This window comes from Heteronotia binoei, chromosome 6 (genome assembly GCF_032191835.1).
Source record: "Heteronotia binoei isolate CCM8104 ecotype False Entrance Well chromosome 6, APGP_CSIRO_Hbin_v1, whole genome shotgun sequence".
NCBI classification, from domain to species: Eukaryota; Metazoa; Chordata; class Lepidosauria; order Squamata; family Gekkonidae; genus Heteronotia; species Heteronotia binoei.
Genome location: NC_083228.1, coordinates 132,526,375 through 132,540,065, shown reverse-complemented (window position 1 = coordinate 132,540,065; position 13,691 = coordinate 132,526,375). Strand labels below are relative to the sequence as shown.

The window sequence follows — 13,691 nt, the reverse complement described above, 5'->3', positions numbered from 1 at the left end:
ACGAATTTGAGAGAATGTTTAATGAAAGTACCACAAACCACACTGGATTTCCAAATGCAGTGTTTGTTTTTTAGTCTAGAGGTTAAAGAGCAAGGAGGGCAAAAATGTACAAAAGATACAAATCCCTCCTTCCATTTACTCAAAGAACAGGAATTGTAACCGCAAGGTCCAACTGAATGGTAAAACAGTTCAGATTTGCTTGCCTGTACATTTTTCAGCTCATAACACAAAGAGTCAGAACCATGTCAAAATGTGAAGACACTTCTGGCTGGAGCTATCCAGAGGTTGGTTTCACACTACGGCTAGCTATTTTGAGTGAGCTGCTGCATCACAACTGCACAGAGGCTGATCAACTGCAAGAACTCGTCCGAACCGTCTGCCAAGCATTTGTCTGCTTCCTGCAAATGAAGAGACAGAGTTACAAAATGAAAGGTCATGATCTTCCTGGTCCAGCAGCAGCCGTATCTAATAGCAGGAGAGTAGAAGGCTCTGCGTATGTCCCAAGGGTATTCAATCCACCACAGGGGAAGGTCTACAAATAAAGCCGCCTACAAATGCATTTTTAAAAGTCACTATCAAAAATTTCAAACACTACCTATTAAACATCTTTTAAGATACATAGGTTTGTTGGAACTGTGTGTGGGTAATGACAACTACCCCATGGCACAGAGTGGTAAAGCTGCAGTGCTGCAGTCTGTTAATGACCTGAGTTCAATCCCAGTGGAAGCTGGGTTCAGGTAGCCGGCTCCAGGTTGGCTCAGCCTTCCAAGGTCAGTAAAATGAGTACCCAGCTTGCTGGGGGGGGGGGGGGGGCGGTAGATGACTGGGGAAAGTAATGGCAAACCGCCCCCTAAAAAGTCTGCTGTGAAAATGTCGTGATACGACATCACCCCAGAGTTGGAAACGACTGGTGCTTACATGGGACTATCTTTACCTTTTAAGGAGAATTGTCTCACATGCACACAGTCCTGCCCACATCTGAAGTAGTGTCCCGCTTCCAGGCAGGCACACAGCTGTTTGCACAAGACCAGAATGAATGGCCTGCGGCAAAACTCCTGCTCCCTACCCACCCCCACAGCAGAAAGCCAAGAATCACCACTAGCTTCCTTTCTTTAGCTGTGGGTGTACACATTTTTTTATCAAAGCCCAATATTAATTTAAATTGGGAGTATTGAGCAACATGCTCTGACCACAATCTCAGAAGCTGAGCAGGTTAGTACTTGGATGGGGCGCTATCAAGAAAGTCTAGGATTTCTGTGTAGAGCCAGGCAATGGTAAACCGCCACTAGACATATGAAGCTGCCTTATACTGAATCAGACCCTCAGTCCATCAAAGTCAGTATTGTCTTCTCAGACTGGCAGCGGCTCTCCAGGGCGTCAAGCTGAGGTTTTTCACACCTAATGCCTGGACCCTTTTTTGGAGATGCCAGGGATTGAACCTGGGACCTTCTGCTTCCCAAGCAGATGCTCTACCACTGAGCCACTGTCCCTCCCCTAAAGACATCTCTTGTCTTCAAAACTCTACAGGGTTGCCAAGCTATGATTTGATGGGGGGGGGGGGGAGAGAGATCAAGCAACCTGTTATTACTACAACACAGAACACAGCTCGTTTCTTCTTGGTGGTGCGGGGGGGGGGGGGGGGGAAAGAGATGACCAAAGATGGCAACTGGCTGTTTCTTCAGCTGTGCACAGGCCTCTCCCAACATAAAGGTAAAGATAGGTGGCCTGGCGTGACTTTATCCATGAGGTTGCAAAGAGTCGAACTCGACTGTGCAACTGCACAACAACAAAGTCCCCTGTGCAAGCACCGAGTCGTTACCAACCCATGGGGTGACGTCACAACCTTTTCATGGCAAACTTTTTATTACGGTGTGGTTTGCCATTGGCTTCCCCGGTCATCTACACCTTACCCCCAACAAGCTGGGTACTCATTTTACAGACCTCGGGAGGATGGAAGGCTGAGTCAACCTCGAGCCAGCTATCTGAACCCAGCTTCTGCCAGGATCAAACTCAGGTCGTGAGCAGAGGGCTCCGACTGCAGTACTGCACTTTACCGTTCTGTATCACGGGGCTCTTCTCTCAACTACTGTGTGTTTAAAGTTTCAGAGAGCAACCGTGTTGCTCCGCAGTAGAACAGCTAGATTCAAGGGGAATAAGCTCCCTTTGTCATACATGACTCCCAAAATCTCCTATTTCAAAAATCTTGTTGGTATCTAAGGGGTGCTACTCGACTCAAATTTAGCTGTGTGCCAAAAGATGTCATGGCCTGCCTCACATTGGAAAAACAAGAAACTCTCCTCAGTCAGTATCTACTTTGCCCTGGATTCACCACCATGCTCCAGTGCATTCCATAACAAACGAGTGCCCATTATCCCCAAAAGGAGACAACCTGTAGGCAACGTGTATTTGACCCCCCCGTTAATACAGCCTAATTTCCAACTTCCAGCGAAGACTTACAGCAAGCTTCTCTGCGATAACAGACTTCTGCTTGTCACTGAGTTCTTCCTTCTCAACGATGATATCGTGAAGCTGATTAATAAGCTGTGTGGCAGCATAACCTTCGTTGATCAGATTCTGGATGGAAGGGAGGAAAAAGCAGCTAGCGTTAGCAGGTGTATAGCCTGAAGATGATGAGCACCCTTCATTATTCAGAGCAGAGAGCCAAGATGCAGATCTCCCTGCTGTGCCCCATAAGAGAAGAGAAGAGATTGGATTTATACCCTGTTCTTCCCTATCCACAGGAGTCTCAGAGTGACTTTCAGTCTCCTTTTCCCTTCCCCTCCCCACAGCAGACGCCCTGTGAACAGTGTTCCCTTTAAGCTGAGTTTGTGTGAGCTAGCTCACAGCTTTTTAGCCTCCAGCTCACACATTTTTGTCTTAGCCAACTAATTTATGCAATAACTGACAATTTTAATGCCAGCAACTCACAGGGTAGAATTTTTGCTTACAAGACTCCACAGCTTAAAGGGAGTATTGCCCCCATTAAAACAGGTAGGTGGGGCTGAGAGCTCTGACAGAAACCGCTCTTGAGAGGAACAGCTCTGCGAGAACTTGTGACCGACTCAGGGTCACATCAGCAGCTGCATGTGAAGGAGTGGGGAATCAAACCCGGTTCTCCCAGATAAGAGTCGGTGCACTTAACCGCTACACCAAACTGCTGTGGTATAAGAGATCCTAAAATAAGGGGTTATGTTGCAAGATACAAAGTACCATTCATCACCCACTCAAAAAGTAGCTTTAAATGGGATTTGTCTCAACCCAGAAGACTCTTGATGGCTCAGATGACAAGGGCACTATCCCATTTTCCTGTATCTAAGTAGGGATGGCCTTAGCATAACCCCAAAGTGGAGCAGCTGCCAAGGCCCAACAGGGCCCATGGCCACTGTACCCCTGGCCCATGTGGATGCCATGTGCCACCCCTACCAAACCCCCAGCTGCATATGCTACCTAAGAGAAAGGGCATGCAGGAGATGCATGTGGCTGGGAGCACAGGTGGAAGGAGGGCTCACAGGAGAAGAATACACAGTAGTGGAGAACCATAAATGTGAGGAAGCAGATGTGCAGGGAGCGGTGCGCAATCACAGGGGGGCAGTAGGGAAGGGATCCCTGAGCACTCTCTGTCCAAAACTGTATGTTAATTCATGTCATAGTTTCAGACAGCTGTTGGTGTAGCTTACCCCGCCTGGAGCCAGTTTGGTGTACTTGTGAAGTGTGCGGACTCCTATCTGGGAGAACCGGGTTTGATTCCCCACTCCTCCACTTGCACCTGCTAGCATGGCCTTGGGTCAGCCATAGCTCTGGCAGAGGTTGTCCTTGAAAGGGCAGCTGCTGGGAGAGCCCTCTCCAGCCCTACCCACCTCACAGGGTGTCTGTTGTGGGGGAAGGAGATTGTGAGCCACTCTGATTCTCTGATTCAGAGAGAAGGGCGGAGTATAAATCTGCAATTCTTCTTCTCTCTGTGCAGTGAGCTTAGTGAAGCCTGGGAATTAACCAGATGCCAAGTACCCCACTAAATGCGTAGAGAGAGATGTACAGGTGCTTGATCCTTTTTGAGAACTCTGCACATCCAAAGAACTAAGGCCCAACCTCTTTTTTTAAAAAAGTGAAAGTGTCACAATGACTGTAAGCACACCATCCTTCTTTAAGGTGGGAGTGAAATCTCCACAGCTATAAAGCTCAAGAGACAGCCGGCTGGCAGATCTGGTTCCAGCGTGGTCTGAACCAGCCCCTGGTGACCGTGCCAAATTTTAAATGACGCTGCAGGTAAAAGGGTTGCCTTAATAGCACTAAGGAAAAGGGAAATGTATTTAAGAAAGATATCCCACAGCTTAACGTAATGCCCCCAGTGATAATAACAGCTATAAATGGAATGTGCCAAACATCAGTATGAAGCCTGACCACTCAGGAGGGAATCGGGCCAAAGAATGTACTGATTCGCAACAATGCAGAAGATGGACAATCCCTGTTCCAAATGACCAGGGAAACAGATCTTATTAAAAAGCAGTTGTCTTATCAATATGCCCTCAGATAATGCCTTTTTCCTCCGCTAGAAATACCCACCTGTATTAATTCCCTATTTGTCATATATGCAGTTGGGTGTCGTGGTTTGGTGTGCGGACTCTTATCTGGGAGAACCGGGTTTGATTCCCCACTCCTCCACTTGCACCTGCTAGCATGGCCTTGGGTCAGCCATAGCTCTGGCAGAGCCAGTCTGGTGTAGTGGTTAAGTGTGTGGACTCTTATCTGGGAGAACCGGGTTTGATTCCCCACTTCTCCACTTGCAGCTGCTGGAATGGGCTTGTGTAAGGAGTTGGAGTTGTCCTTGAAAGGGCAGCTGCTGTGAGAGCCCTCTCAGCCCCACCCACCTCACAGCGTGTCTGTTGTGGGGAGAGAAGATATAGGAGATTGTAAGCCACTCTTGAGTCTCTGATTCAGAGAGAAGGATGAGGAATAAATCTGCCATCTTCTTCTTCTTCTATACTTTGCTGGGTAGAGTTTGCCAAAAGGTTCAAAATGTCTGGCAATGTCAGATCAGAGACTAAACTATGCCAGAAATGTGTTGCGAGTTAGAGACTGGAGATTTTGCTAACATGCTGTGGCATCCAGACTCATTATGCCAATAGTTTTTGGAATCGGAACTGGTATACAGATTCCTCTGCTGAAGGACTGTTCGTAGATGTGGTGCAGTGGTTAAAATGTTACACTAGGATCCGGGAGGCCCAAGTTTGATGCCCTCCTCCTCCATGGAAACTTGCGACCTTGGCCAGTCACACCCCCTCAGCCTAATCTGACTCACTGGATTGCTTTGAGGATAAAATGAAGGACAAGAGAACCATGCAACCCACTTTGGGTCCTCTTTGGGGAGAAAGGTTGGGTATAAACAAACCAAATAAATACACGTCCAAGAAAAAGAACATGGGTTGGATTCAGACTAAGTTTTATACCAAGATGCGACAGCGGGCACCATGGTGCCCACGGGAAACACATGGGGGACCTCTACCTTAGAGGACGCTGAGATACAAACCTGCAGAGCTAAAAAGAACCCTGGAAAAAACCCGGGCTGCGTGAATCCTTACTGCACAGGGAGTGCAGCCCTTGCGAGTACTTCCCTGCCTAAGGTCACACGCTTCATAAATGTCACGGAGTTCATGTTACATTTATCACGACTGGCTTAAAGATGAGCAGTTTTTAGTTTCAATGTGCTTATATAACCACTATCATCTCCTCTCACAGCATGGGGAGAGCACAGAGCAAAGAGTGGCATTGCAGACCCCATTTCCACCTGCAAAAAAAGAGGAAAGGATAAAAACCCCACACCCAACGCTCATATATTTAAAATCTTAGATATTCTACCTGTGTTACGGCTTCTAGTTTTTCAAACGAGCCGCTCTGACAGGCAGCTAGCAATCCATCCAGCATTTCTTTAGGCACAACCTAGAATAGATTTGCACGCAAAAAGCATGATTGTGTCACTTGTCTTCCAATACACCAAAGTGTGCATTTAATATAATGCCATCAATTTTTTTTTTGAAACAGCGTATCTGTGAGCAAAATTCAGAGTCCAGTATCAAAAAGATTTATTTCCCAAGGATTTATCTAACTCTTGATGCCAGCATTCTTGGGTCTATACATCTTTATAGACAACCCCACCCCCCCCCATCATTTTGCTGCATCATCACTAGTGTTTTTGCTGCATCATCACTAGCACTCTCCTCCAGTGCTGACACTATCTATCCATATTCTCATATAAACAATTCACTGTGCAAAAGTTCTTACCCCCAAGTAAGAACTTGATCTCAAAATCTGTACAGAAAAAAAACCCAGTAAAAATCTTCATTCACTGACAACCCCTTAAATGCCGGTGAACAAAGCTTTTACTGTACTTTCTTCAGCCTTAGATGCTCACAGCAAAAGCAAAACCAAGTTTCTTGGTCCTGCCTCACCAGAGGTTTGTCTCAGATTTCAACAAACTTGGAACTATTTATAAATCAGCTGGCATAACAGAATGCGTTTTTGTTAGGCCTGCCTTTCTGTGGTTAAATCCGGACTTGAGTAAAGAGAAGAGGCAGAACAAAGTTCTGTTGGCAATAAATCTGTCATTTGGTCAAGGAGTCCCATTCCATTCATTTAAGACCTCTTGGAAAGTATATGAGTTGAACTGGGGAATTGAGTGGGGAGGGACGGTGGCTCAGTGGTACAGCATCTGCTTGGTAAGCAGAAGGTCCCAGGTTCAATCCCTGGCATCTCCAACTAAAGAGGGTCCAGGCAAACAGGCGTGAGAAACCTCAGCGTGAGACCCTGGAGAGCCGCTGCCAGTCTGAGTAGACAATACTGACTTTGATGGACCCAGGGTCTGATTCAGTAGAAGGCAGCTTCGTGTTCCTATAAGCAGCAATCTATAATGTAACAGCTCAGCACATAACCCCAAGCCATGACCCAAAAAATACTGCGTTTACAGACCACTTGCCATTTCAGTGCACCATTATAGGTGCATACCTACTTCAGTGAACTGAAGAGCTTCATCCACATGAAATACAATCCGCAAATTTATCAGAATGGTGTAGCGGTATCTCTTCTAGTGAGCGCCTTTTCTTTTTCTTTTTTAACCAAGTAAATGAGGTCAGAGAAACTAGAAAACGCAGCATTGTGGAAAGGAAGTGTTACAACAGTTCAAGGATTTCACTCCACTTTCCCCCCATTGAACCAGAAGCGAGTTTGTTCTCAATTTAGTGGCTCGTGCACTTTGCTAGCTGGAAGAATCCATAAGAACCTGGACTGGTATACACAGAAAGTTTTACAGTGGGGAAAAAATTAGATTACGAATCAATTTTCCAGTAGTGAATGCCCAGTAGTCCATTTTCAAATAGCTAAAAACTTACCCCTGCTATTTCAGTGACAATTTTCTCTGTGACTTCTTTCTTGCCTGTCAGTCGCGTAGTGCTCTGAAGAAGTGTGATGGCTTTTCTTAAGTCTCCTTCGGACACATGAACAAGGCAAGAGATCGCCTACAAAACATGGGGAGTGGGGAAAGATAGATATGATAATAAAGCCAAAATGAATGATAACCAGTAGGGATGAACATTTTCTCTGAGGCCTGCAAATTGGGAGTGGGGGCGGGGAGGAAATGGACCCAGCACTGAACCCTGTAAACTTTTTTTCCTATCTGTAAACTGACAGGAAAAACATAAGGGAAGCCATGTTGGAGCAGGCCAGTGGCCCATCCAGTCCAACACACTGTGCCACAAACTGGCCCAAACCCAGTAGATTCCTTTGGAACATGATGCTGGAGGCGAGTTTTATGGATACTGTGGACTGCCAAAAAGACAAGTAAATAATAAATTTCGTTCCCTAACTGAATCTAAACAAATAGAGAGCATGTAAGCTTAACAATATTGCTGTTTAGTTTCTGCAGTCTGTTCAAACATCATTGTGTTGTATGCTGATTTGCTGTTCACCCTCTACATGTATCAGTGAACTGTCACCTTCCATTTCGATGGGTCTGAGGAAGCGTGCTTGCACACGGAAGCTCACACCTTGAATAAAACTTCTGCTGGTCTTAAAGGTGCCACTGGCCTCAAACTTAGATCTCAAATATGGAAAATGAAGGTCACCCCTCCCCCGTTTTTTCCTTCTGGGAACTGAGCTTTGCTTGCTGAAGGGGGAGGTGATTTGGGCTCCATCCTTGCCTCCTCACTGCAGCCACACTAGGCTTGCCAATCCCAGTAGTGTTGTTCAAACCCCAGGCCCCAGCAGGGGATCCCCCAGTTTTGCAGGCTCTTTCACACCCTCAGTCAGCTGGCCAGCAGAGGAAACCCCGCCCCCCGCAGCCACCATATGCCTTTTCACCTTGGAAGGCTTAAAATGATGCTTGGGAACAATTTGCTTTTTGAAAGGTGTGTGTGCCTTTAAATCTCCGGAGCCAGGCTGAATGGGGGTGGGGTGAGCCTGCGGAACAACGTGGCGGCTGTGAGAAAGGGAAGGGAAGCAGCCCCTCCCTCCATTTGTTTTACAGTCCGCCCAGAACTCATTTGCACAGAAAAATAGAGAGAACCTGTGGTTTCCTTGCATTAGTCTGAAGAACTTGGTTGAGTATACAGCATTCAAAAACTCCCATGGTGAGCAAATTGCCCCACTGAGACCACATAGTGTGTGCTTCCAAACTGTGTTTATTTGGGGTATGTGGGGGTGAGAGAGGGAGAGAGAGAGAGATTATATATAAACTTAACAACCCTAAGCCACACCCTTGCTCCTCCTTGCTCTTCCACTGGATTCAGCCCCTAGCACTGAACCCTTCATGCAATCGCCCTGTAAGTGACATTTTAACGCCACATACTCTGCTACAAAGCACAGTAATAATCTGCAAGATTATGAAGAGGCTGATCTAGGAAATTTTGCTTTTTGGAGAACCTTTGGTACAGGCACCTGTTGACCAGCATGGGATCAAGGAAGACACGTGATTCATTAGGCAAGGAGATCTGTTCCGCTGGGCAGATGTTACAATGCAGCCGAGAAGCTGCCAAGACTGGCAGGAATGAGCCAGGCGGGGGGGGGGGGGGGAGTTGTGCTTGCCACTTGGCTACTTGTTCCAAACACAGAGCACTGCAGCATGGACAGGCAGAGTCTGTGGCATTCTGGGACGTTAGCAGGAGGGTCCGGATCTGCCTGCTCCAGTCCCACATGGCAATTTGCTTCTTTCTCAGGAAGCTAAAGTCACCTTGTGACATGGGGAAACACTGTATGCATTTATTTATTTATTACTTTAGATTTTTATCCCCCCCCCCCTCCACAAGCAGACTCAGGGCAACTAACAACAGTTATCTGTAATTACAACTTAAAACCAATAAAAGCACAATTTAAAATGTTTTATGGTGCTGATTTAACTTCAATATAGGCGGGATCTCTCTTTCTTTCTTCTGACAGCAATCCTACGATCATAATTCCTCGGCAGTGTGGAGTGGCAGTCCTCTCCTGGTTTAGATGTCGAAGGCCTGTCAAAATAGTTCAGTTTTGCAGGCCCTGCGGAATTGAGAAATATCCCATAGGGCCCTTACAGCCTCCGGGAGGGCATTCCACAGTTCTGGTGCTGCCACTGAGAAGGCCCTAGCCCGTGTGGAACACAGTCTGGCCTCCCTTGGTCCAGGGATGGACAGTAGATTTTGTAACCCTGAACGCAGTGCTCTCTGGGAAACATACGGAGAAAGGCGGTCCCGTAGATATGCAGGCCCCTGACCATAGAGTGCATCACGAAGGCTACCACACCTTTATTGCTCCATATTATGCAGAAAACAGAACTGTGCACGAGGGCGTTCTTATAAAAGACTGTAGTTTTCAAACGTCTGGTGGGGAAAACCAGGCAGCTTTATTGCACTGTTGGTTGTATGTTTGTGGTCAAGCAGCAGTCAATTTATGGTAGTCCTATAGGGCTTTCAAGGCAAGTGACAAACAGGCCACTGCCTGCCTCTGCGTAGCCACACTGGACTCCTTGGTCATCTCCCATAAAAAAAACAAACCAACCAGAAATCTCATGCGATCAGGTTAGCCAGGACCATCCAGGTCAGCGATAGCTCCCGTCAATTGTGGTAAGAAGTGCTGTCAAGTCACAGATGCCTTACGGCCCCATAGGGTTTTCAAGGCAAGAGACATTCGGAAGCGGGTTTTGTCAGGGGCTTGCTTCTGCATAGCAACAATGAACGTCCTTGGTGTGGTAGCCTTTGTGCTGCACTCTATGGTCAGGGGCCTGCATATCTATGGGACCGCCTTTCTCTGTATGTTTCCCAGAGAGAATGGCGGCTCGGAGAATGTATTTCAAGGTAAAATTGCTTTCTTTCCACCTCTCATTCCTCCCCCCTCCCCCATCTATTTTCCTCCCTTCCCATCCAGCAGCTCTCAAACGTCTGACATTCATGTCTTGTGACTCTCAGACATTTAACATGTGTTTTGTGTGGCTCTTACATTAACCACCCCTGGGCTAGTCTGATCTCGTCAGATCTCTGAGGCTAAAGCTGACCCCTTCTTGGCCTCAGAGATCTGACAAGATCAGACTAGCCCAGGGGTGCTTTCACACAAAACACATGTTAAATGTTTGAGAGTCACTAGACATGAATGTCAGATGTTTGAGAGCTGCTGGATGGGAAGGGAGGAAAATAGATGGGGGAGGGGGGAGGAATGAGAGGTGGAAAGAAAGCAATTTTACCTTGAAATACGTTCTCCGAGCCGCCGGCAGGCTTGGCTTGGAGAAGTGATTTAAAGAAAGAAATGCCTTCTCCAAGCCGGCTGACAGGGTGGTGGGGGCTTCAAGACAATATGTGCAAAAAGAAGAAGACTGCAGATTTATACCCCGCCCTTCTCTCTGAATCAGAGACTCAGAACGGCTTACAATCTCCTTTATCTTCCTCCCCCACAACAGACACCCTTGTGAGGTGGGTGGGGCTGAGAGAGCTCTCCCAGAAGCTGCCCTTTCAAGGACAACTCCTGCGAGAGCCATGGCTGACCCAAGGCCATTCCAGCAGCTATAAGTGGAGGAGTGGGGAATCAAACCCGGTTCTCCCAGATAAGAGTCCGCACACTTAAGCACTGCACCAAACTGGCTCTTTGCGGCTTCTGAGCCACAGTTTGGCCACCCCTGGAGTAGCCTCAGCCATCTGTGGAATTCTGTAGAGTGTGTTTATTATTATTATGGATGTCAGTATACTGGGTTTTTATTATTACAGATGGATCTTTGTATACTGTGTTCTTGTTATTACACTGTTTAATTCTGTGGCCAGCCTTCAGTCTCAATAAGAAAGGCACACTGTAAATGAAGTAAATAACATACAGTCACCAGCACAGCACTGTTTCATGCTTTGGACTTCAGATGTTGTGCATGTGTCTAAAAGACTGCCCCCGCTGACTGAAGCTTAAACATAGTTGTTTTGGCTGGTTTCCTAGACTTTTTTGTCCTTCTGTGGCGTGGTTACATTTGGTTCAGCATTAACTCAGAAAAATTTGGATAGGCATAACGCTAAGGCAGGCATCTGTCGCTTTTCACAGCATTAAAACAATGGCCCTCTGAATTAGCAGGAAAGCTACCTCGCTGCTGACTGTCACATTCTCCTTTTTAGCAATGTCTAGAAGTCTCTGCTGTTGGATTTTGTCCGAAAGGGGCTTGAAACGAAATTTAGAACATCGAGAGGTTATAGGCTCGATGATCCTGTCAAAGAGAGAAAAGGAAATAGTTATGCTAGTCTGTGCAAGTGTCCCTTTAAGACTCCATTTCCAGTCTGTATAACCGGAAACAATATGACTCCCCCACAAAAACCGGCAAATATGAAAATATGAAGCTGCCTTATACTGAATCAGACCCCCCTCGGTACATCAAAGTCAGTATTTGTCTACTCAAACTGCACTATATATGACTTGGTGCACTTTGGTTTTACTAGGTTTCTTATTTTCCATGTGTGTAATTTAAACGGTTCCAAAAATACAAGTATACTATTGGATTCTCTAAGGCAGCCTGAACTTAGGGAGATTGTAAAAGTCACACATACCTGCTGATGTAATTACAGATAAGGCAAAAACGTGTCGTTTTGGATTCTCTCTCCATGGTGCGCCTTAAGGCTGCTTGGGCTGCTGAGGTCATAGAGTCTGCTTCATCCAAGATCACAATCTTAAAAGGAGGACACGGCTTGCCACTAAACACACAAGTTAAAAACATCTGGCATTAGCGCAGGTTGCACTTAGGAATCATTTTGCAGAAGTACATACTGGTGAAAAACAAGCTGTGATACGACATTATGGATTGGATCCAACTGCTCTCTTGTGCTAAGTCTTCCGTTGGCAATGGAAGACATTGGTACAGGAAATTTTTCTCTGATGGAAAAGGACTTGGCACGCAGGTGTTGCTGGGGTGGATCCTAGCCATGTTTCTGGCTGGCAGAAGACATTTTCACCAGCAAAAAAGAAAAGGAGCAATTTTCACTAGCCTCCTCTCCTGCCGGAAACCCCCACTTCGTCCCACCATGCTGTTTCCAGCAGTCAAAAAAGTTTGGCTACAGCGAGAGAGAGGAATGTTGGCTTCTGGAAATGCCCCAGTCACATTGAATAGGTCTGTATTATGGATAGTTTCACAATATCTTTTATGTCCCTGGGCTAGTTTAAATTGCTTGTTTCTACTGATAATGTATCATCAGTGCATTGTAAGACACCTCAAAGTAGGACTCTGAAGAGGCATAGAGATCTCTTCATTAAATAAGTAATAAATATAAATAATCTTATGTTTGCTCAGCCTTTTCAGTCTGCAGGAAGGGGCTTTAAATATTTTGGGATTTCTATTGCTTTTAAGACATCTGTCCCGAAATATCGTGAAGAGCTCTCTGTTCGGTTTTTTACCTAGTATCTGCAGTATTTTCTATATGTATTTTGCAAACCTCCTAAAGAAAAGAAGTACATACGTGCCATAAGGCCCATTCAGATGTTACAAACAAATCTCAGTTTTTAAGATGGGCCCAAACACCCTCCCTTCCCCCCTTCAGGTAGAAAGGAAAGAAGGAAACTGGCAGACTGCTTCCACCTAGTGTAATATCCAAATATCTGAATTATTTGGGGCTGAAGCCCTGCCCAGTAACTGGGGTTTTTAAAATGACATCTGAGTCCTGTTACGAGTTGGGGGCAATTCGTAAGACCTTTCCCCAAATGTTAACGATGGGACAAGAAGAAATGTTAATGTATTAAGGCCAGCACTTCTTTTAAGGATGAGTAATGGAATAAGCCAGCCCAGAAAACTTGTGCAATGCTCCTTTCCTAGGGATTTCTAGCAGCAGAGACTGAAAGAACTCTCATTAGAGAGTTCTCAAACCTGTCAGTGGCCCTCCAAAAACAAGAAAAAAACCCCAAAAATCTTAATACCTTCTTTTGTGTGACAAGCTTTTTTAGGGGGGAAAAAAATTGAGAACTCTGACTTGGGGAAAATGCAGTCATCCCATTTTTGCCAAAGCATGTCTAACGAACTCTTGCTTTTGTGTCAGAAGCTTCCAGCCAATGCTATTCAGCAGACAGGCAGATTTATAGGCTAAAAGATTTCAAGGACCCTACATGGATTGTGAAGTGGTGGTTCAGATGCCAGTTCAGTGTTGAATATAAAATAAGTGTATCCAGCATTACAAGAATACAGAGTCTATACGTCTCTCATCAGGGACGTTAATGCAAAGATGTGT

The 13,691-nt window shown here is 46.0% G+C and overlaps 1 protein-coding gene across 2 annotated transcripts in view; it reads right to left on the bottom strand.

The window, feature by feature from the left end:
* Positions 1-13,691, bottom strand: part of RFC4 (replication factor C subunit 4) — a 36,443-nt gene continuing 22,752 nt past the window's right edge. For both annotated transcript variants that reach the window (XM_060242587.1, XM_060242588.1), the window contains exons 6-11: positions 12,027-12,170; positions 11,569-11,689; positions 7,380-7,505; positions 5,854-5,934; positions 2,458-2,574; positions 1-398 (exon numbers count right to left, since the gene is read on the bottom strand). In XM_060242587.1, the coding sequence (XP_060098570.1) occupies positions 303-398; positions 2,458-2,574; positions 5,854-5,934; positions 7,380-7,505; positions 11,569-11,689; positions 12,027-12,170 (685 nt within the window). In that variant the 3' untranslated portion in view covers positions 1-302. The remainder of the gene's footprint in view (positions 399-2,457; positions 2,575-5,853; positions 5,935-7,379; positions 7,506-11,568; positions 11,690-12,026; positions 12,171-13,691) is intronic.